Source organism: Saimiri boliviensis, chromosome 15 (genome assembly GCF_048565385.1).
Source record: "Saimiri boliviensis isolate mSaiBol1 chromosome 15, mSaiBol1.pri, whole genome shotgun sequence".
Classification (NCBI taxonomy): domain Eukaryota; kingdom Metazoa; phylum Chordata; class Mammalia; order Primates; family Cebidae; genus Saimiri; species Saimiri boliviensis.
In genome coordinates this window covers 58,069,039-58,093,630 of record NC_133463.1, presented here as the reverse complement: position 1 = coordinate 58,093,630, position 24,592 = coordinate 58,069,039, and the positions used below count along the sequence as shown (strand labels likewise).

Genomic DNA, 24,592 nt, shown 5'->3' with positions numbered 1-24,592 from the left:
ATTCTAGATCTTCAAGTCACATGTAGGTGATTACCAAGGGACAGCTGAAATAATCCAGATGTTAGACTACAACAGAGAATTTAGAATGCTGTAGTTTAGTTACTCAAAGACTGGGAAGTAATGGGATCAGAATATGAATAAAATGAATGTAAATGTGTTCAGCAGTTAGTAGAAAAAGAGAATCTTGTAGCTTAGGAGGCACTGAATTTGAGATAAATGAAAAGATCATGTGTTAAAAACTTGTAATCTTACTATACTTACAAACTACCTATTTTTGGCATAGAAACCTTTTTCTGACAATTCCCCCTTTTTAAATTTCATTGAGCATATTGTATTGTACTTACATTTTCCCAGAAATAATCAGCCAGAGGACAATGATTTATACCTGAGTGATGAAAGTACTGCAATACAAAGTTACTCACTGTGATCCACTGCCAGCGTTCAGTTTTTGTTGAAATTATTTTATGTTGGAATTTCATGTACATTTTCATATTCAGTATTGTAATACACCTATATTAATTTTTATGGGGCCATATCTTTGCCCCATGAAATCAAGTAAAATTATTCTTCCAAAGACACATTACAGCATATTTCTTCTTGTGAGAAGGATAAGAAAATGTTTTCATTTTGGAAAATGCAGTCGGATGCAGTGACTCACGCCTGTAATCCCAGTGCTTTGGAAGGCATAGTGGTGCATGCTTGTAATCCCAGCTACTTGGGAGGCTGAGGCAGGAGGATTGCATGAACCTGGAAGGCGCAGGTGGCAGTGAGCCAAGATCATCCCACTACACTCCATCCTTGGATGACAGAGTGACACTCCATCTCAAAAAACAACAATAACAATGAAAATGCTCATAAGGTGGACAACTATATTCATATATCACCTGTCCCTTGATGTCTTTTTTTTACCAGTCTGTCAACATCTCAAAATAATGCAAAGCTAATTTAAGAAACATTAAATTTCACAGTTAGTTACATGTAATGATTATATAGTGTATGTAGCATAGCTGTTATGTACATCAGATATTTATTTATTTATTTATTTATTTTTGAGACAGAGTCCCACTTTGTCACTCAGGCTGGTGTGCAGTGATGCCTTGGCTCACTGCAGCCTGTATCTCCCAGGTTCAAGTGATTCTTCTGCTTCAGCCTCCCTTAGCTGGGATTATAGGCATCTGTCACCATGTCTGGCTAATTTTTATATTTTTAGTAGAGATGCGTTTTCACCATGTTTGGCCAGGCTTGTCTCGATCTCCTGACCTCAGGTGGATCTTGGCCAGGCTTGTCTCAAACTCCTGACCTCAGGTGATCCACCCACCTTGGCCTTCCAAAGTGCTGGGATTATAGGCATGAGCCACCGTGGACAGTCAGGCATGGTTTATTAATCTTGTAAGTTGGATTTTTAAAGTTTGTAGTTCCCTTTGTATACTTGTATTCAAAACATGTAGTGTCCTGCTTATTTTATTCTGGAAGTCTTACTTAAAGCATTTAAGTATTTATTTAAGGTGGTTTTGTGTAGGTAATGACTTAGAAGTTGGATATGCTTATTTTGTTTTCTATGGCCTTTAAAATACAATTTTTGTTTTTTATTATTTAGGGATGGTAGGATGCTCTTTGACTACTTGGCGGACAAACATGGTGTAAGTGTTTTAAAAATATTTCAGTGTTGTCATGTTTTAATAATGCTGACTAAAGACTGGTTTGTACAGATTGGCTCATGGCTTGGCTTACGAATATAATTTCCAGATTAATGTATTATAATATCTCGTTATGTTTTTAAAACTTCAGTTTTTATAAATTGTTGCTGATAGGAAAATATATGTTAACAGCTCACCTTTAGATAACAGAAATTCTCAAAGCTTTCATTTATTCCAAGTCATAATAGTTGGCAATAATTGTTGGCATTTTATATTCATGTCAACAGCAAGCTAAGTATCATAGGGCATAGGATGCCTTTTCTTATGGATTAACAAGTAAGGCAGACAGAATTAAATTTGAATTAAAAATGCTTTAAGCAATAAAATTAAGTAATATTTTGGCTGCTTCGTAGAACACAATAGCCTTTGGAATTATCAAGGTCTTTATAAATCTCCAAATTCACAAATAAAGAAATGTCATAAGCTTTCCTAATTGAGATTTCTCTCAATCTCATTTCCTTCATGTCAACTCAAAGCATGAGTGTTTTCATATAATTAATTATTTAAGGGATTCCCAACCCTCAGGTCATGGAATAGTACCAGAAGGCCACAGAGCAGATGATCAGGTGAGCAAGCATTACTACTTGAGTTCTGGCTTCTGTCAAATCAGCGGAGACATTAAATTCTCATAGGAGCAAAAACCCTACTATGAACTGCACATGGAATTCATCTAGGTTGCACACCCCTTATGAGAGTCCAACTGATGCCTTGATATCTGAGGTGGAATAGTTTCATCCTAAAACTACGTCCCATACCCCAGCTCCCTTTAGTTTACTTCCTTAAGTAACTCCAGAGGTCACTTTAGAATAGTCTCCCAAAAGCTGCCACCAAAAATCAATACCATAATCAGAGATAGGTTTGATTTGTAAAATACACATTAGATTGGTGCATTCAACATTCACAGTTTTGACCTCAAAGACTTATGAATTGCAATGGAATTTTAAGACTCTAACAAAGAGAACTTAATCTTTTTTTTTCTTTTTAGTTTAGGCAGGAATATTTAGATACGCTCTACAGATATGCAAAATTCCAATATGAGTGTGGCAATTACTCAGGAGCAGCAGAATATCTCTATTTTTTTAGAGTCTTGGTAAGTATAAGTACTCAATTTTTTTGTCTTTTGTAGGATTCCATTGGTTCTTCAAAACATGTCTATAGATTTGGGTCTCTGTAAGTTTTCAGCGGTCATTGGCAAAAGAGAAAAGAAAACCTTCCCACTCAAAAACAGAAACCAGAAACCTTGTTTCAGGGTCTCAAAATTTGGAGGTTGATTTAACTTGTCCTTGAAATCTAAAGTAGGAACCGCAAATTTGTTGTTTTTGGTATAATTTTATGGTTTTTAGCATTAGCAGTATCTTACCATGTAGTGGATTTATTATCATACAAGCACAGCAAATGGCACGTTGTAGGTGCTTAATTAATATTGATGAGTAAATCCATTATTCCTGATTTATATATATATATATATATATATATATATATATATATATATATATTCCTTGAACTTGTTCTAAACAACTGTGGAATCCTAAGGGTGTGTGAAATATTTTTTGCCTTAGCAGTAACTTTTTTCCAGTTATGCCTGCCTTCAGCTATTAGAATATAGAGATCAATGGTTTCTTCATTACATGAGGTGTAGATGAGTTTAAATGGTACTGTTATAAAGTATCCTGTTACCTTATATTTGACAGGCTTCCAGATTTAGCGCTTTAGTTAGAGAAGCAGAGTTGTGTGAAGCCAGATTAGAAATTAGACATTGGCTAGGCACGGTGGCTCACGCCTGTAACCCTAGCACTTTGGGAGGCCAAGGCAGCGTATCACCTGATGTCAGTCGTTAAGCCTGGCCAATCGTGAAAACCTGTCTCTACTACAAAAATTAGCCAAACATGTGGCATGTGCCTATAATCCCAGCTACTTGGGAGGTTGAGGCAGGAGAATCACTTGAACCTGGGAGGTAGAGGTTGCAGTGAGCCGAGATGATGCCACTGCACTCTAGTTTGGGTGACAGAGTGAGATTCCATCTCAAAAAATAATTGAAATAAAATAAAATAAATAAAAATCAGGCCTTCATATTGATGTACTTCTTTCTTACTCTGTCTTCTGTTTAGGAAAGTGTATTAGGTGCCTTCTAGAGTTATCAAAACATTCTTGTATTGACTAGCCTCTCATTTGAGAAATTGTAATTTGTTACTCACCTTTGACTAGCAAGTAGGTACTGAAAATCTTTTTTTTTTTTTTTTTTTGAGACGGAGTTTCACTCTTGTTACCCAGGCTGGAGTGCAATGGCGCGATCTCGGCTCACCGCAACCTCCGCCTCCTGGGTTCAGGCAATTCTCCTGCCTCAGCCTCCTGAGTAGCTGGGATTACAGGCATGTGCCACCATGCCCAGCTAATTTTTTGTATTTTTAGTAGAGACGGGGTTTCACCATGTTGACCAGGATGGTCTCGATCTCTCGACCTCGTGATCCACCCGCCTCGGCCTCCCAAAGTGCTGGGATTACAGGCTTGAGCCACCGCGCCTGACCCTGAAAATCTTTTTTTTTTTTTTTTTTTTTTTGAGACAGGGTCTTGCTCTTATTCAGGTTAAAGTGCAGTAGTGCCATCATAGCTCACTACAGTGTTGAACTCCTGTGCTCAAGAGATTCTGTTGCCTCCTAGGTAGCTAGGGCTGCAAGTATGCATCACCACACATGGTTAACTTTTAATTTTTTTCTGCGTTGGAGTCTTGCTGTGTTGCACAGGCTGGTCTCAAAATCCTGGCCTGGAGTGATTCTCCCTCCTCAGCCTTTCAATGCTTTGGGATTTATAGGCCTGAGCCACTGCACACTGCCTGTCTAAGATTTCTCTAGTTAATCATAGAAGTTGGAAAAAGACCATAAAACAGAGACTTTTTGTCTTCCAACCTTGGAAGAGTTTGTTTGTTTTTACCGTTATTTTCTGCTGCTTTTTCTTCACTTTTAGCTCCGCATGTCACAAAATAAATTCTTATGGCTGCTGTCTGTGGTTATTTTCTAGGAAATTAAATTTTCATTTTTTGGGGAGGGAGAGGTTAGTATTACTGATTCAGGTAATTTCTACATTTAAATTACATAGACAACTTCACTTTTTGAAACTCCACTGACCAATAAAGAAAAAGATTTTATGTTTATTTCCAACTTTGCTTAAGAAAAACAACTTTTTCTCTTGCTCCCATTTGTAGATGAATTCTTAATTTACAAATTAGCTGTGGTTCACTTGCAAGTGCATTGAAGGTAATCAGTGATGCTAAACTTGTAGTAACTTATCAAAAAATTCCATCAGTTTTACTTTTAATATCACAAGGGATTTAGGAGAGCAAAAGTTGATTACTTTGGAAATGTAAACAGCTTAAACCAGGATTGTAAAGTCAGAAGCCTGGTATGATTACAGGTATGTGAAAAGACTTGGTTATTTATATCATTTGTTAATGCTGGGAGTGAATTTTGAGAATGAAGATTTAGTGTCATGTTAGAGTTCCAGCACAGTAAATTTATTGTTGCTGGCCAATGAGTGAATGTGCCATTTTGCTAAGACATGGAAACTTAAGGTAACTGCTGAAAATCCAGATATTGAAACTCTTCTAGCATATCCACCCTTGAAAGCAGGTTGGTATGAAGAGCCAACTGTAATGACATGGAGTTTAGCCAGAGCAGTACACATGAACCTTTTGAGGATTGAAAAACTTGCTACACTGTTACAAAAAACTTTTATTTTAACACATATAACACATTCTAGTGTTGATAGTATCATTATATTTATGTAGTATGGTTTTATAATTGGTCTGAAAATTTCTGCAACTGACAGGTTTGTACTTAAAAGTTTGGTGAATTTTTGTTTACTTCTTTAAAATAAGAAGATACAAGTTAATTCCCTATCTTAAAAAAAAACTGGGGGGTTAATTTTAAGCTTTTGCATTACCCCTAACAAATTTTATACTGGAACTCAAATGATATTTTAATTAAGTGATTGAACACTATGATATAAACACTAAATTAATATGTTTTACATCAAGAGCAATCAGCATATAGTTATTTGAAATTCTTAGAAGTTACATTCAATTCATTTTAAAATTTTTGTCGCATCTTGTGCCACAAAACATTTGCATTAGGTACGAGTTTGTTGCTTCTTATTGGCATATTGGCAGGCTAACAGAGCCAAGTTTAAAAGAATAGATTACATTACTTATCTTTTTCTTTTGATTTGGATAGCCAGTACCATAAGATCTGTATTTGTCTGAAGTTTTGTTTAATAGCAAATCTAAAAATCTTGTTTGGATTTGTGATGAAAAATGTCAGTGTTTTACTTTAGTTAATTAATTTTTTGCAGTGGCCTTTTTAAAATTTCTAAATACTTTTCTGGTGGTTGATTATTCTTTGAAATCTATGGTTAGGGAAACATAAGCTATGAAAGAGCCATTGTAACTATGATCTGAGATTAGAATTTGACTCTCTGAATGACCTATTGTAGGTCAGTGTTGTATAAATTAAAGCCATGTGACCCTAGAATCTGCCCCTTTAAAAAAAAAAAAAGACTGGGATTTTAGAATACATTGAGGAGTGTTTAGGTACACTGGTTGTGAAACTTCTTTGATTTATAATCCAAGAAATGTGTTAATTGAAATAAAACGATGAAGCTGGTTTGGTGGGAATTTTTGAACACTTTTGTTCTAAAAGTTATTAGTACTACTGATTATTTTGTTAAAATTTTCCATCATTGTGGCCTTTGATCTGGCTCCAAAATATACCCCATTCCCTCATTCAGCAGCATTTTGAAATAAAAGTGATTTTAGTTCATAGGACTATTTGTTGTCATATTTTTGGAGCTATATCTTTGCTTCCCTCAGGATATAAAATGTATTTTCTTTTAAAAATTTTTTCTTTGAGGCTCAAGATGGTACGAATAATGATAATTTTTGGAGGCATTAAGATCTTGACTGAAATTTTGGCTCTGATGTACCCTGACTGTAAGAATTGTGCTTTTAATATTGATTTTCAAGCATAGTTTTTCATATTTTAACATCTGAAATCAGAAAATGTCTTAATTTACTAGGTTGTTTTTGGTTTTAGAAACATAAAATAATTATGTTAAAATTGATGGCATCTTTGACTTTATTATATATTTTAATATTCAGATGTCTTATAAGAATTAAACATTTTATCCTTTGTAATTAAAACAATTATTTTATGGATTTTGATATATCAGTTTTTAAACTTTCAATGAATTTTGAAAATCTTGTATGTTTGTGTGGCTACCATTAAATCAAGATAAGGAATATTTCTGTCACCTCAAAGACCCTTTTAGTCCTTTTTGTGGTCTGACTCCACTGATGGTCCTGGGCAACCATTGACCTGCTTTCTGTCCCTATAGATTAGTTTTGCCTGTTCTAGAATTTTATGTATGTAAGTGGAATGATGTAGTAAGTATGTTTGTGTTTAGCTTATTTTTAGTAGCAAGTTTTTGAGATTTATTAATGTTATTGTATGTATCAGAAGTTAGATTCTATTTATTGCTCAGTAGTATTTCTGTGAATATACCATGGTCTGTTTCATATATTCATCTGTTGGTGAATATTTGGATTACTTTTAGTTTTTGTCTATGAAAAATAAAGTTGTTATGAATATGCATGTATAAGTTATATTGTGAATATACATTGTGATAATAACTAGAACCAGGAGTATCATGGGTATGTTTCAAAATTTAATTTACAAATCTAGTCCCTGTATTATTTGCCTGCTCTTAGCGTGTGCCAAATATTATTCAGTACTTTGAAAAAGAAGAATCTCAGTATAGGCTGTTGTATTGTAGTCTCCAATGTTTAGATTATCTATCTGTAAATATGTATATAAATGTACCTATATATAAATCTATATACGTATTTCTGTGATGGTTTTCATCATTATTTCACTAACTGATATTTACCAAGTTCTTTACTGTATCAGGTGATAATTGTAATCTCTGCATGTGTTATGTCACTTAAACTATATAACTGAGGTGGGTTCTATCCCCATGTTGCAGTGAAGAGGCTAAAGTATAAACTCTAGTTGTTAAATGGTAGAGACAAAATTCTTTATTGGATTTCTGACCCTTGTAATTACCTTGTAATTACGATAGCTACACTATTATGTAAAAGTGCTTTTGTGAAAAATTAAAATTGAAATTTCATCTTGAGGTGTAGAAATGTATTCTTCCCTCGCTACTACCATTACTTCCTTCTACTGCTTTAGTACATCTGATGAGTTCAGAGTCAGTTTACTCACTTCTACTTTGTTTTGAGGGAGTCCAGCATTGCTCTTTGTTATTAGCCTGATCTCCTTAGATGTTTTGAGTTTGTGACCCTCTTTTACTAGTGCATAGGAGTGTTAAGGATGACCCTTAGTCTCCTTTTTTAGGTTACGATTGTGGTATAAAATTTATAGCTTTCATGATTAGAAGTGTAATTTGGGGCAAGTTACAATTTATATGTATTAGTTCTCCTCTTGAAAATGGGGATAAAAAATGGGGATAAAAATTTGTTAGGATTACAGGTAAACACTAACTTGTATTGCTAAGTACATAATTTATCAATAACTATTAACTGTCATTAACCAGTTAGCCTGTTTTTTTCCCTGTCTCCGTCTCTCCATAACTTCCATTTGTGTCATAATTTGGAAATATTTTTTGGTTTTCTACATAATTTTTCATTATACTGTAAATGAGACTCACAAGTCTTGATTTTCCACATCTTCATTCTAGTGATTTTAGTGACAAATTACATGTGAATCTAACTTGGTTTCTAAAGTGTTAGGTGCCTGAAATTTGATTAGTTGTGTATAAATTATCTGAAGTGGGTTACAGTAAGACGATGCTACTGTTTTCTAGTTATAAAAGTTATCCTTTATTTTCTTACCTAGACTGAATATTGAAGACCTGAATATTTTTAGCAAATTAAGTTTTTGGAAACAAACCAGTGTGGTCCAATAAGGACTTAAATAACTACAGTTTTGTGTAGAGAGCTATAGGTCTTTTAGTAGGCTAGAGGGGTAAGGTGGGTATTAAACATACACTTTGTTCATTCTTCAAGAGTATTCACAATATAATTAATTATGGTTTCTTAAACAGGTTCCAGCAACAGATAGAAATGCATTAAGTTCACTCTGGGGAAAGCTGGCCTCTGAAATCTTAATGCAAAATTGGGATGCCGCCATGGAAGATCTTACACGGTTAAAAGAGACCATAGATAATAATGTGAGTTAGAGTTTTTCAGTTATTCTCTGAAGTATCTATGTATCCTTCATATTTTCTGATAAGAACAAACTATGCATTGGGGAAATAAAAAAAGAATGACTAACAAAAAATTTTAAAATAGCTTTGGTTGACCTTACAAAAATCATAGTGGATTAGCGGGTTGACTAGTTTGAATCTCCTTAAAGGAAATTGTCAAACTTCATTTGACTCTTAGAGAAAAAACATAGCCTTCATTTCTGTTAAGCTACTGTGCCCTTTTTTTCCTATGCCAGTGAAAATGAAACTATGCTGTTAGTGCCATCTTTTATTGCAGAAGACAGTTTTCATCTGCAATTATCTAATACTTACTATGAAATGTTCACTTTAATTCTTTTAAAATGTTTTCTGAAATGATTATAATTTATAACTTCTGTGAGAGTTTATAAATTAGAACGTCTTCAGTGAACATCATTGAATCTGCCTCTAAGAACAGGGTAATAATTTGGAATGTTGAGGGATTGTGCAGAGAGAAGGCATAGAGGATCAGACTTGGATCATAATGACCAAAGTCATGCCTTAAAAGGGGCCCATTTTTAATTACAGTTTGGAAGTTAGTGATGTTTGTCCTCTTGCCTCTTTCTTGTATATTAATATTTCTTATGTATACCTTTCTGAATCCTTCAGTCTGTGAGTTCTCCGCTCCAGTCTCTTCAGCAGAGAACATGGCTTATTCACTGGTCCCTGTTTGTTTTCTTCAATCACCCCAAAGGTCGCGATAATATTATTGATCTCTTCCTTTACCAGCCACAGTAAGTTATTTTACTGGGTAATTTTGACTGTATTTAGATAAAATTATATGAAATTGTTTAAACTTAAAATATACTTTTCTTTATCATTTGAATTTGTTGTCACCTGTTTTTTTTTCTTCGTGTAGTAGATTTGTTATTGAAAAGCCTGCATGTGACTCTTAAGTAAATTATTTGACAAAGTGTACTCTAAGCCTTTTAAAGTACAGTCCCTGGGCCAGCAGCATAGGCATCATACAGAATCTTAAGACTCACTCTAGAACTAAATTATAATCTACATTTTAACCGGAGCCCAGGTAACTCATTTAAACATCAGAGCTCTAGAAATAAGGCTCTAAAACATGCTACTTGAAAGGATATGTGCGTCCTGGGAAAGAATCTTTTTATATCATCTTTGCTCTGTCTACCAACTTTTTGTTTAATCTTTTAGTGATGTGAAATTCACTGCTTATGAACTGGACTATTATGTTGTTAGCTAGAAATTATTTTGTAAAATTTACTCTTCCAGTGGAACTCAAGTACTTCTGAAACTTCTGCCTGTTATTTCTTGTTTGTTTGGAATGACGGGAAACAAGACTGCTTTATGGGAAGTCTTTAGGTGTTTGAAGATAACTTTTACTCCTCTCTACTTCCTTCAGGCTAAATATCTCTAGTTTTATTAAATATAGTTTTTCAGACCCTATAGTATTTTGATTGTCTTTTTAGATAATTTCTATTTATCTTCATAATTGACATTTTATTCTAGGATTGTCATCTAAACTTTATAGACTACAGTGGCAGTGTTAGCTCCTATTATTTGTACATATACTTTTTATAGCCTAAGATTGCAATAGCATATTTTAACAATTGCTTCATGTTATGAGTTACATTGTATTGACTATATTATTGGGAAACTTTTACAACACTTTTTTTTTTTTTTTTGAGATAAGGTCTGGCTCTGTTGCCGAGACTGGGGTGCAGTGGCGCTATCTAAGCTGACTGCCACCTCTACCTCCCTGGCTTAAGCCATCCTCCCACCTCAGCCTCCCAAGTAGCTGGGACTACAGGCACATGCCACCATGCCCAATTAATTTTTCTCTTTTTGGTAGAGACAGGGTTTTGCCATGTTGGACGGGCTGGTCTGAAACTCCTGAGCTCAAGCACTCCACCTGCCTCAGCCTCCCAAAGTGCTGAGATTACAGGCATGAGCCCCTGAACCCAACCCTGCATTAACACTTTTGTTTCTTTTATTTTATTAATTGTTCATCTGAATGAAGATTTTTAATATTTTCAATACATTTTATCTTACAGAAATGGAAATGGCTTCATATGACAAATGAAATGATAAAAATTTTAAATCTTGACTGATATCCTCCAAAATCTGAAATACCCTATGTGCCATTATCAGATCAGTTACTTGAGGGAGGATTGGTGGGCGGGGGGGTTGCTTAGATTTTAAATGATTCCATTTAAAAGGATTTTGGGTCCTGATGAATATATTGGTTAGTTTTTTAAAAGTATGAGTATATGGGAATATATTCTAACTTTGTGGCACCAAAAAAACCCCTATTTGAGCATCCAGTAAAGCCTTCCTCCTCAAACATTTAAATTAGATATATACCGAAAAGCCATTGGATATTTAGAAGGAAGAGAAAAATGACATTAAAATTATCTTTGGGAGCATATTTACAGGCCAGTGGTTCTTAAACATTTTGATCTTGGAACCCATTTACACTATGAAAAATATTGAATGTAATTTTCTTTGCATTGGTTTTGTCTCTTGGTATATACAGTAAGTACTCAGTGTTGTCTCTATGCTAGAAACTGCAACTCTAAGCAAAACAATGAATAATGAAACCGTTTTTTTTCCTCATCAGCTTCGTACTGAAAGAGTGTTATTTGCTTTTAAAGTTGCGGTTTCCAAGAACATACCGATGATGTTAAATAAGGATTAAACTGTATTAAAAATAAAAACAAATTAAAAATTTGCTCATTAATAAATGGTAAATTAATTAGATTTAGCACGTGATAGATTTTTAAATGAAAATAACTTTAAAAACAAAATGTGCATTGTGTGACAAATTTAGTGTGACAAAAAGAGTGACATTGCTTTACATTTTTGCAGACCTTCAATTGCTGGGTTAATTGACAGCTGGGTTTTCATGAAATCTGTTGTGATGTGTTGTTTAACTGTATGACGAAAACCTAGCTTCACACGTATAGTTGGAAAAGAAATGTTTGTTTTGTTAATATCCTTTTCTGATAGTTGTGAAGATTCTCTTTTGAATATAGTAAAACTCAACAAGAAGTAGATACAATAAAACTCAACACATAGCCGGGCATGGTGGCGCATGCCTGTAATCCCAGCTACTCAGGAGGCTGAGGCAGGAGAATTGCCTGAACGCGGGAGGCGGAGGTTGCGGTGAGCCGAGATCGCGCCATTGTACTCCAGCCTGGGTAACAAGAGCGAAACTCCGTCTCAAAAAAAAAAAAAAAAAAAACAACAACAAAAAAAAAACTCAACACAGAGTAGTTTATTATTGTTATTATACTTTAAGTTTTGGGTTACATAGGCAGATCGTGCAGGTTTGTTACGTAGGTATATACGTGCCATAGTGGTTTGCTGCATCTATCCCCCTGTCATCTACATTAGATATTTCTCCTAATGTTTTCCCCCCCATTCCCCACCACCTGCCGACAGGCCTCGGTGTGTGATGTTCCACTCCCTGTGTCCATGTGTTCTCATTGTTCAACAACCACTTATGAGTGAGAACATGTGGTGTTTAGTTTTCTGTTCTTGTGTCCGTTTGCTGACAGTGATGGTTTCCAGCGTCATCCATGTCCCTGCAAAGGACATGACCTCATCCTTTTTTATGGCTGCATAGTATTCCATGGTGTGTATGTGCCACATTTTCTTTATCCAGTCTATCATTGATGGGCATTTGGGTTGGTTCCAAGTCTTAGCTATTGTAAACAGTGTTGCAATAACATACATCTGCATGTGTCTTTATAATAGAATGTTTTAGGAAGTAGTTTTTTAAAAGATGGTTTTTAATATAGAATCTGAAGCCATGTCGTTAAAACTTTTTATCCTGCCGGGCGCGGTGGCTCAAGCCTGTAATCCCAGCACTTTGGGAGGCTGAGGTGGGTGGATCACGAGGTCAAGAGATCGAGACCATCCTGGTCAACATTGTGAAACCCCATCTCTACTAAAAATACAAAAAATTAACTGGGCATGGTGGCATGTGCCTGTAATCCCAGCTACTCAGGAGGCTGAGGCAGGAGAATTGCCTGAACCCAGGAGGCAGAGGTTGCGGTGAGCCGAGATCGCGCCATTGCACTCCAGCCTGGGTAACAAGAGTGAAACTCCATCTCAAAAAGAAAGAAAAAAACTTTTTATCCTAAGCTATACTGATATTCTAGACAATATTGAACTATCTTGCACTTGGAATGGATCTTTTACTCACGCATGATTTTATAGCATCATTCATTGGTTTGGGAAATATTTACTGGTCTAGAGAGTTACGCAGATATTCCAGTGCGTTGACATTATACACCACCAGAAAAACCACATTCATTAACATTACTACCAAACCCATTAGAATAGGCTTTAAGTTATTGGAAAGCTTTCATGCTCCCAGTAGCTGATACAAATTTTCCAAAATTCTAGTTTTTCTTGAAAGCTCTAATGTTATCATTTGTTTTTCTTGAAGGACAGTCTCACTTCATTTTCTCGAAAAAGTCTGCCAAATTCCCAACTCTGAATGTCTGAATAGCTTTGGTTTGTCTGTCATTATTTGAAGTAAAAGTGTTCTGTGAGAAAAGCGGCTGGTTTGTCCTGTTTCTAAGTTGCACAAGTGCTTTTCCTTAGGGACAACCATGACACTGAAGTACAGATACACTAGAGGCACTTTATGAATACTTCCCATTTAGTCACACAAAATATGAGAAAGATTAGTACTTACAGGTTGAAATTTTTTAAAATTAGTAATTTGTGCTACTTGATTCAAGGACATAGTTGAAAGTTTTTGTGTTTTTTAAAACTGCAAAAGTGCGGTGGTGAAAAATATAGGGACTGCTACTGTAGTTTGATGTCACTACTTTGATTTACTCTGATGTCCAAGAAGAGTTTCTTTGTTTATAATTTAGTAATTATTAGTAACAAATCAGTTTTAGAACATTTCTATTGCCCCAGTAAGAGCCATCATGCCTGTGGAACTAGTTTTTAGAACAGAAACAACCTTTGGAAACGAAAACTATTCAGTAGTATGATGACTTTTAATTGTTTGCAAAAGTACTGTGTTACTATTTTCACTTGCTATAGAGTCAGATTGCTGTCTTATTTTCTGTCTTGTTAAGTCGTCTTAATTTGATTTTTGCTTGATTCTAACTTTTTTCCTAATGGAAATATACCCAGTTCACTTGACTGATCATTGTTACACCCATTTCCAGGACTTCATGTTCTTTAAGTGGGAGAGCTGCTTACTGTTGATATTGTGTGTAATCTGCACATGTATGTCTAGAATCGGTATGTGTTTTTCAGTTGTCTCTGATAAAGATTTATGAAGAAAGTATTTTTAATTTCTTTTAGCATAGTATGTGGTTGGTTGACATCCAGTGGATATTGAATTGCACACTTTTTTTAGAATTTATTTTTTATATATATTTTATGCCTCTTTGTGTTCTGTGGTACATGTGCAGAACATGCAGGATTGTTGCATAGGTACACACAACACATGGCAATGTGTTTTGCTGCCTTCATCCCCCCGTCACCTATATCTGGCATTTCTCCCTATGTTATCCCTCCCCAACTTCCCTACTCATCGCTGTCACTCCTCTGTTCTCCCCCAAAAGACCCCAGTGTGTGATGCTCCCCTCCCTATGTCCATGTGTTCTCATTGTTCAGTACCCACCTATGAGTGAAAACATCGGTGTTTGATTTTCTGTTCTTGTGTCAGTTTGCTGAGAATGATGGCTTCCAGATTCATCCATGTACCTAGAAAGGACACAGACTCATCGTTTTTTATGGCTTCATAGTATTCCATGGTATATATATGCCACATTTTCCTTGTCCAGTCTATCATCGATGGACATTTAGGTTGATCCAGGTCTTTGCTCTCGTAAACAGTGCCACAATGAACATACGTGTGCAAGTGTCTTTACAGTAGAATGATTTATAATCCTTTGGATATGTACCCAGTAATGGGATTGCTGGGTCAAATGGAATTTCTATATCTAGGTCCTTGAGGAATTGCCACACTGTTTTCTGCCATGGTTGAACTAATTTACACTCCCAGCAGCAGCGTAAAAGTGTTCCTATTTCTCTACATATCCTCTCCAGCATCTCGTCTCCAGATTTTTTAATGATCGCCATTCTAACTGGCATGAGATGGAATCTCAATGTATTTGATTTGCATTTCTCTAATAACCAGTGGTGATGAGCATTTTTTCATATGTTTGTTGGCTGCATAAATGTCTTCTTTTGTTTTCATGTACTTTGCCCACTTTTGAATGGGTTTGTTTTTGTTTTTCTTACAAATTTGTTTCAGTTCTTTATAGATTCTGGATATTAGCCCTTTGTCAGATGGGTAGATTGCAAAAAATTTTTTCCATTCTTTTGGTTGCTGGGATTGTTTCTTTTCCCCATTTGTCTATTTTGGCTTTTGTTGCCAATGCTTTTGGTGTTTTAGTCATGAAGCCCTTGCCTATGCCTATGTCCTGAATGGTTTTGCCTAGGTTTTCTTCTAGGGTTTTTATGGTGTTCGGTCTTATGTTTAAGTCTTTAATCCATCTGGAGTTAATTTTAGTGTACGGTGTCAGGAAAGGGTCCAGTTTCTGTTTTCTGCACACAGATAGCGAGTTTTCCCAACACCATTTATTAAACAGGGAATCCTTTCCCCATTTCTTGTTTTTCTCAGATTTGTCAAAGATCAGTTGGTTGTAGATGTGAGGCAGTGCTTTTCAGGCCTCTGTTCTGTTTCATAGGTCTGTATCTTTATTTTGGTACCGGTACCATGCTGCTTTGATTACTGTAGCCTTGTAGTGTAGTTAGAAGTCAGGTAGCGTGATGCCTCCAGCTTTGTTCTTTTTGCTTAAAATTGTCTTGGCTTTGCGAACTCTATTTTGGTTCCATATGAAGTTTAAGGTGGTTTTGTCCAGTTATGTGAAGAGGATCACAGGTAGCTTGATGGGGATAGCATTGAATCTATAAATTACTTCGGGCAGTATGGCCATTTTCACAGTATTGATTCTTTCTAACCATTAGCATAGAATGTTTTTCCATCTATTTGTGTCCTTATTGCCTTGCGGTCCTTTACATCCTTTGTTAGTATTCCTATGTATTTTATTCTCTTTGTAGCAATTGTGAATGGGAATTCACTCATGATTTGGCTCTGTGTTTGTCTGTTATTGGTGTATAGGAATGCTTGTGATTTCTGCACATTGATTTTGTATCCTGAGACTTTGCTGAAGTTGCTTATCATCTTAAGGAGATTTTGGGCTGAGATGATCACGTCTTCTAAATATACAATTATGTTGTATGCAAATAGAGACAATTTGACTTCCTCCTTTCCTAATTGAAAACCTTTATTTCTTTTTCTTGCCTGATTGCTCTGGCTAGAACTTCCAATACTATATTGAATAGGAGTGGTGACAGATGGCATCCCTATGTAGTGCCAGATTTCAAAGGGAATGCTTCCAGTTTTTGCCCATTCAGTATGATAATTGGCCATGGGTTTGTCTAAAATAGCTTTTATTATTTTGAGATACGTTCCGTTGATACCTAGTTTATTGAGAGTTTTTAGCATAAGGGGCTGTTGAATTTTGTCGAAGGCCTTCTTTGCATCTATTGAGATGATCATGTGGTTATTGTCTCTGGTTCTGTTTATGTTGTGGATTACGTTTATAGACTTGCATATGTTTCACCAGTCTTGCATCCCTGGGATGAAGCCTACTTGATCGTGACGGATAAGCTTTTTGATGTGCTGTTGCAGTCGGTTTGCCAGTATTTTATTGAAGATTTTTGCATCTGTGTTCATCATGGATATTGGCCTGAAATTTTCATTTTTTGTTGAGTCTCTGCTGGGTTTTTGTATCAGGATGATGTTGGCCTCATGAAATGATTTGGGAAGGATTCCCTCTTTTTGGATTGTTTGGAATAGTTTCAGAAGGAAGGAGTGGTACCAGCTCCTCTTGTATGTCTGGTAGAATTCGGCTGTGACTCTGTCTGGACCCGGGCTTTTTTTTGGTTGCTAAGCTATTAATTGCTTTTTTTTTTTTGGTTGGTAGGCTATTAAAAGCTATTTTTTTGGTTGGTATTAATTACTGCCTCAAATTCAGCCCTTGTTATTGGTCTATTCAGAGTTTCAACTTCTTCCTCATTTAGGCTTGGGAAGGTGCAAATGTCCAGGAATTTATCCATTTCTTCCAGGGTTACTGGTTTATGTGCATAGAGTTATTTGTAGTAATCTCTTACAGTAGTTTGTATTTCTGTGGTCAATGGTGATGTCAATTTTATCATTTTTTTATTGCGTCTATTTGATTCTTCTCTCTTTTTTATTAATCTGGCTAGCAGTCTGTCTGTTTTCTTTATCTTTTTTGAAAAACTAGCTCCTGGATTTATTGATTTTTTTTTTTTTTTTTTAAGAGTTTTTGTATCTCTATCTCCTTCAGTTCTGCTTTGATCTTAGTTATTTCTTGTCTTCTGCTAGCTTTTGAGTTTTTTTTTATTTTGCTCCTCTGGCTCTTTCAATTTTGATGATAGCTTGTCAGTTTTAGATCTTTCTTCGCTTCTCTGGTGGGCTTTTATTGCTATAAATTTCCCTCTAGACACTGCTTTAAATGTGTCCCAGAGATTCTGGTAAGTTGTGTCTTTGTTCTCATTGGTTTCAAAGAACATCTTTATTTCTGCCTTGATTTGATTGTTTATGTAGTCAACATTCAAGAGCCAGTTGTTCCGTTTCCATGATGATGTTTGGTGCTGAGTTAGTTTCTTAATCTTGAGTTCTAATTTGATTGCACTGTGGTCGGAGAGACTGTTTGTTATGATTTCCGTTCTTTTGCATTTGCTGAGGAGTGATTTACTTCCAGTTATGTGGTCAGTTTTAGAGTAGGTGTGATGTGGTGTTGAGAAGAATGTATAGTCTGTGGATTTGGGGTTGATGTTCTGTAGATGTACATTAGGTTTGCTTGGTGCAGGTCTGAGTTCAGGTCCTGGATATCTTCGTTAATTTTCTGTCTCATTAATCTGTCTAATATTGACAGTGGAGTGTTAAAGTCTCCCCCTATTATTGTGTGGCAGCCTAAGTCTCTTTGTAGGTCTTTAAGAGCTTGCTTTATTTATCTGGGCACTCCTGTATTGGGTGCGTGTATATTTAGGATAGTTAGCTTCTCTTGTTGCATTGATCTTTTTACCATTATATATTCTTCTTGTTTCTTTTGGTCTTTGTTGCTTTAACGTCTATTTTATCAGAGAATAGGATTGCAACTCCTGCTTTTTTTTGCTCTCCATTTGCTTGGTAAATCTTCCTCCTCCCTTAATTTTGAGACTATGTGTGTCCTTGCATGAGAGATGGTTTTCCTGGATACAGCACCCCAGTAGGTTTTAACTTTTTATCCAATTTGCCAATCTGTGTCTTTTGATTGGCACATTTAGCCCATTTACATTTAGGGTTAATTTTGTTATGTGTAAATTTGATCCGGCATTTTGATGCCTGCTGGTTGTTTTGCCCGTTAGTTGACCCAGTTTCTTTATTATGTCGATGGTCTTTACCATTTGGTGTGTTTTTGGAGTGGCTGGTACTGGTTGTTCCTTTCTATGTTTAGTGCTTCTTTCAGGAGCTCTTATAAGGCAGGCCTGGTGGTGATGAAATCTCTCAGCAGTTACTTGTTCTTAAAGGATTTTATTTCTCTTTTGCTTATGAAGCTTAGTTTGGCTGGATATGAAATTCTAGGTTGAAAGTTCTTTTCTTTAAAGATGTTGAATATTGGCCCCACCCCGACTCTCTTCTGGCTTGTAGGGTTTCTTCTGAGAGATCAGCTGTGAGTCTGAAGGATTTCCCTTTGTGGGTAACCCAACCTTTCTCTCTGGCTGCCCTTAGCATTTTTTCCTTCATTTCAACCCTGGCAAATCTGACAATTATGTGCCTTGGGTTGCTCTTCTTGAGGAATATCTTTGTGGTGTTCTCTGTATTTCCTGGACTTGAATGTTGTCCTGCCTTGCTAGGTTGGGGAAGTTCTGGATATTACCCTGAAGAGTGTTTTCTAGCTTGGATTCATTCTCTTCTTCACATTCAGGTACACTTATCAAATGTAGATCAGGTCTTTTCACATAATCCCATATTTCTTGGAGGCTTTGTTCCTTTCTTTTCAGTCTTATTTTCCCTAATCTTGCCATTATATTTTATTGAATTGGACTTCAATCTCTGATATTCTTTCTTCTGTTTGTTCGATTCAGCCACCGAAACTTACTTGTGTATGCTTCATGAAGTTCTTGTGTTGTGTTTTTCAGTTCCATCAAGTCATTTATAGTCTCCTCTAAGGTGTTTATTCTCGTTAGCATTTCACCAAACCTTTTTTTCAAGGTTCTTAGTTTCTTTGCATTGGGTTAGAACATTTTCTTTTAGCTCAGAGAAGTTTGTTATTACCCACCTTCCGAAGCCTTGTTTCTATCAATTCATCAAACTTATTTTTCATCCTGTTTTGTTCCCTTCCTGGTGTGGAGTTATGATCCCTTGGAGGAGGAGAGGTATTCTGGATTTTGGTGTTTTCAACCCTTTGTACTGGTTTCTTCCCATCTTTGTGGATTTATCTACCTGTGGTCTTTGTTGTTGGTGACTTTCTGATGAGGTCTCTGAGTGGACGTCCTTTTTGTTGATGTTGAAGTTATTCTTTCTGGTTTTTAGTTTTCCTTCTATCAGTCAGGCCCCTTTGGTGTAGGACTGCTGGAGGTCCACTCCAGACCCTGCTTGCCTCGGGATCACCTAAGGTGGCTGCAGAACAGTAAGGGTTGCCTTCAGTTCCTTCTGTTATCTTTGTCCCAGAAGGGTACCTGCCAGTTGTCAGCCTGAGCTCTCCTTTATGAGGTGTCTCTTTGGATATATGGGGTCGGGGACCTGCTTGAGGAGACAGTCTGTCCCTTATAGGAGCTCAGGTGCTGAGCTGTGAGCTTCATTGTTCCATTCACAGCTGCTGGGCAGGTGCTTTCAAGTTCATTGCAGCGGAACTCCTAACCACCTTTCTTCCTAGGTACTCTGTCCTGGGAAGGTGGGGCTTTATTTATAAGTTTCTTACGTGCTGCTCCCTTTTTTTCAGAGATGCCCTGCCCAGCAAGGAGTTAATCTAGTCACAGTCTGCCAGCAGAATTGCTGCTGAGCTGCTGTGGGCTCTGCCTGTCTGCTGTGTTAACTTCCTTGTGGTTTTGTTTACAGAGGTACCATTAGAACTGTCTTGGTAATGGTGGTCTGCCTCGGTAATGGTAGACAGTCTCAGTAATGGTGGACTGCCTCAGTAAAGGCGGTTGGCCTCAGTAATGGTGGATTGCCTCGGTAGTGGTGGTCTCCTGGGTGATGGCTGACAACCTTCTTCCCACCAAGCTTGACTGTCTGGGGTCCAGCTGCACTTGCTGTGAAACTCTCAATCTAGAGTGTTTCAGATTGCTGGTCACTGTGGGTGTGGCACTCACTGAGCATGATCGCCTGGCTCCCTGTTTCAAGCCCCTTTTTTTCAGTTGATTGGGTAGCTCTGTCTCCCAAGCATTCTGGGCGTCAGTTGAGACCGCCACCCAGATTCGTGTGTTTTTGTGTGGAGACCCCTGGTGCGGGCTGAAGTGCTGGAAATTTGTGGTGGTTTTTGGCTCTGGAATCTCCTGGTCTGTGGGCAGTAAAAGGTCATTTGGAAATGTGGTGGTTACTAATCCTCTGCATTGTTCTCACTGGGAACTGCACTCCAGAGCTGTGCCTATTTGGCCATCATGATTTTTTTCTGAATAAGGGTCTTGCTCTGTAACCCACGTTGGGATTGCAGTGGTGCAGTTAGTCACAGCTTATTGCAGCCTTGGCCTTCTCGGCTCAGGCAATCCTCCACCTCAGTTTTGTTTTTTTTTTTGTAGAGACTAGGTTTCACTATGTTGCACTACAGATATGTTTTCACGCTTAAATTATAGTTGCAGAAAGTTTTAGACCTCGTTGCAAATACAAAGGAAATTTCATTGAAAGTGATTAATCTGTTATGTGATGATATGCTAAAAGACAATACCAAAATTATAGAATTGTACATTTACAAATGCCTTTTTTTAAGTGTGCTCAATTAAAATAATATGCATGTCAATTGATGTTTGATGTTTGATGTAGGCATTTACTACTACTGTCTGTGCATATTTTTACATTTCCTTTTTTTTTTTTTGAAGATGGAGTCTTGCTCTGTCGCCCAGGCTAGAGTACAGTTGTGCCATCTTGGCTTATTGCAGCCTCTGCCTCTTGGGTCCCTCAAGTGATTCTCTTGCCTCAGCCTCCAGAATAGGTGGGATTACAGGTGCCTGCCACCATGCTCAGCTGATTTTTGTATTTTTAGTAGAGACGGGGTTTCTCCACATTGACCCAGCTGGTCTCAAACTCCTGACCTCAGGTGATCCACGTACCTCAGCTTCCTAAAGTGCTAGGATTACAGGCATGAGCTACCATGCCCTGCCTACGTTTTCTTATTTTTTTCTTTTTTTTTTTCTGAATCAGGGTCTTGCTCTGTAACCCATGTTGGGATTGCAGTGGTGCAGTTAGTCACAGCTTATTTCAGCCTCGGCCTCCTCGGCTCAGGCAATCCTCCACCTCAGTTTGTATTTTTTTGTTTGTTTTTTTGTTTTTTTTTGTAGATACTAGGTTTCACTATGTTGCCCAGGCTGGTCTTGAACTCCTGAGCTCAAGCATTCCCCCCACCTCGGCCTCCCAAAGTGTTGGAATTACAGGTGTGAGCCATAGCTCTTGGCCGTTTTTACATTTTCAAGGACTAAATATGTAAAATCTTATTACAGATTACATTATCAGAAAAACATTTGCAATACTTTTTAATGATACAGACCTCTATATTTGAAATTAATTAAGAAAAATTATTCCCAGTGAAGGAATTCCACTGGTCTCATTAATAGATCTATAGTTTGGAAATTTGTTTCCCTTCTTTTTATAGAAGTATCTGGAATAATATTTTGAATTTTGTCTCTTGCTCAGAAAGCCAAACATATTTAGTGTCTGGTTCTTTACAAATATTTTACTAGCTTCTGGAATACACTTTCAGCAACAAGGAGTGAATTTCCCAAATAAGTAATCCTCCAGTAAAAATTACGAATATATATATGGTGCAATGGCGTAAACTTAGGATAAAGTAAAAATAAATATGAGTTGAACACTCTATACAATAAACCTATAGAAATATTTGTGTATAAATTGAGTTTAGATAAATTTATCATGAGTCTCATAAATGCATACTAAAATTACCTACTTCAGCTCAGTGCAGTGGCTCACGCCTGTAATCCCAGCGCTTTGGGAGGTTGGGGCGGGTGGATCACTTGACTTGGCAGTTCGAGATCAGCCTGGCCAACGTGGTGAAACCCTACCTCTACTAAATATGTAAAAAAGTTAGCCAGGTGAGGTGGTGTGTGCCGGTAGTTCCAGCTACTCAGGAGACTGAGACAAGAGAATGGCTCGAACCCGGTAAGCGGAGGTTTCAGTGAGCCGAAATGGCACCACTGCGCTCCTGCCTGGGAGAGAGAGCAAGACTTCTTCATCTCAAAAAAAAAAAAAAAAAAAAAAAAAAGAAAGAAAGAAAGAAATAATACAATTACCTACTTTAAAACTGATATTAAGAAAAACAATCATGCTTTCTTGTGTTTGTGCATGATGTCTCTGGCAAGAGAAATAATTGCATTACACATTAAAAAATTTTTCATTTGAAACTTGAGCTTAATTTTTCAGATGATATAACTTGGCCAATGTGTTTTTGATGTCTTTTCTTAGGAATTATTTCATTTTTGAGTGGATATTCTTTTTATACTTTGCCTTGTTTAGAGGGCATTCAAGGTAGGCTGAGTGGGACTATATAGTATTAAGTGTTTGATTCTAGGACCCTGTAAGAGTTTAAGCAATGTTTTATGGGAATCTATAATATAATAACATATAGATTTATTAATCATTGCCTGGGGGAACTTAGAAGATAAGGTGTTGAAGCTGGACTTTGAAGGATGGCTAGGATTTGGGCTTTTAGGGATATGAGCTTGGGAGACCAATCTGTGTGCAGTGAACTTTAAGAAAAGAAAGAGGGAGCTGTCAGTGGTAGTGCAATGGGAGATGGAGCTGGATGGGTAGTTTGTGGCTTCAGTTTTCATTCACCTAAGAGAAAGGGACTTTATTGACAAAAAATTCTGAGATTGGTATAGTGTCTGACACTCAGAGGTGCTAAATTAGTACTTTTGGGTAAATAAATAGGGAGCTATTTGAGGAAATTGAGCAGAAGAAAGAAACATAGGGTAAACACCTAATTACATAGGATGGTCCCAAGTTGATCATCACAACAGCAAGATTTGCTAAATATTAGCCAAGGCCCTGTTAACATTTACCTAACATCTATTCCTTCCTAATTCGTATTAGTACCACTTTAACCAATGCCTTGTAATATTGTAATATTCCTTCTCCCTATTGCTTCCAGTCTTCCATCCCCTGAATTATTTAAGTGCCTGATTTTGTGACTAGTATGAGTGCTTTGCACATAGATTCTCACACATTTTTTCTAATGGGTGAATGAAAGTCATCACTTAGTAGTCTTTTGAAACAGAGTGACAGTATGTGTATGAGCCTTCCAAAATCCTTTTTACTCAAAAATAATAATAGGAAAATTAGCCTCTTGATTGAGTCTTCGATTTTACTCCATGTTAAAGAACTAGTGGCTAGCATTCTCATTTGGATTCCTGAAATTGAATTCTGTTTTTAAATTTTCTTAGAGGAGATGCTCTTATTAGACACTCATTCTTAAGTGTCTACAGTCTTAAGATTAGTGAAATAGTACAATCCAATGGCCTGCTTGAGGGTTTTCTTAACTCACCCTGGGTTAAGTTATTAAATAATTTTTATATTTTTTTCTTAGGTATCTTAATGCAATTCAGACAATGTGTCCACACATTCTTCGCTATTTGACTACAGCAGTCATAACAAACAAGGATGTTCGAAAACGCCGGCAGGTGCTAAAAGATCTAGTTAAAGTTATTCAACAGGTAAAACTAAAATAAATACTGGGTGTTTTAAAAAGCACCTAAGCTTTAGGTCTAACCTCTTTTTCTAAAGTAAGAGTTAATCTTAAGGTAAAAATGCTTTTAGAAATAGGTGGGAGGAATACATGAAGTTTAGAAGAAAGAAGAGCCTCAAATGGGCTTTTGTTGTCCTTAAGTCCAAGATACACAAGTTGGATATGGAATGATTATTACCGTCTGCTAGATGAACACTTAATATACGTTATGTATTTGTGTTTTTATTATTGCAAAGAGTGAAGAAAATCTGGAACCTGGAGGTGGGGGTTCATTACCTGTATCATTATAGATGGCTGAACTTTATATACAATACAGTTTCAACAGACCCAAGTTGGGCAAAAGGTTCAGGCAGCCATGCTGGTTTACATTTAGTGAGCTTATCAGCAAAACCCATAGATTGGAAAAGTAAATATTTAAGAATGAATTAAATACAAAGAAGTTATTGTCATTCAGTAGGGATTGAATACCCTTATGCTTGGGGAAGATCTTTGCTGTTTACTGACTAAGGGAGACTTTTGGTAGTAGGGGAATTTGAAAGGTTTCAGAATGCTTCTTGGATGAGAATTTAAGAGAACTTGGTTTGAAAGACATTATAAGCTTAAGAT

The 24,592-nt window shown here is 36.6% G+C and overlaps 1 protein-coding gene across 1 annotated transcript in view; it reads left to right on the top strand.

Annotated features, from left to right (window-relative positions):
* Positions 1–24,592, top strand: part of EIF3E (eukaryotic translation initiation factor 3 subunit E) — a 49,804-nt gene that overhangs the window by 10,449 nt on the left and 14,763 nt on the right. Inside the window, exons 4-8 of the mRNA XM_010349271.2 lie at positions 1,598–1,640; positions 2,683–2,787; positions 8,814–8,939; positions 9,603–9,727; positions 23,828–23,954. Of these exons, the coding sequence (XP_010347573.2) occupies positions 1,598–1,640; positions 2,683–2,787; positions 8,814–8,939; positions 9,603–9,727; positions 23,828–23,954 (526 nt within the window). The remainder of the gene's footprint in view (positions 1–1,597; positions 1,641–2,682; positions 2,788–8,813; positions 8,940–9,602; positions 9,728–23,827; positions 23,955–24,592) is intronic.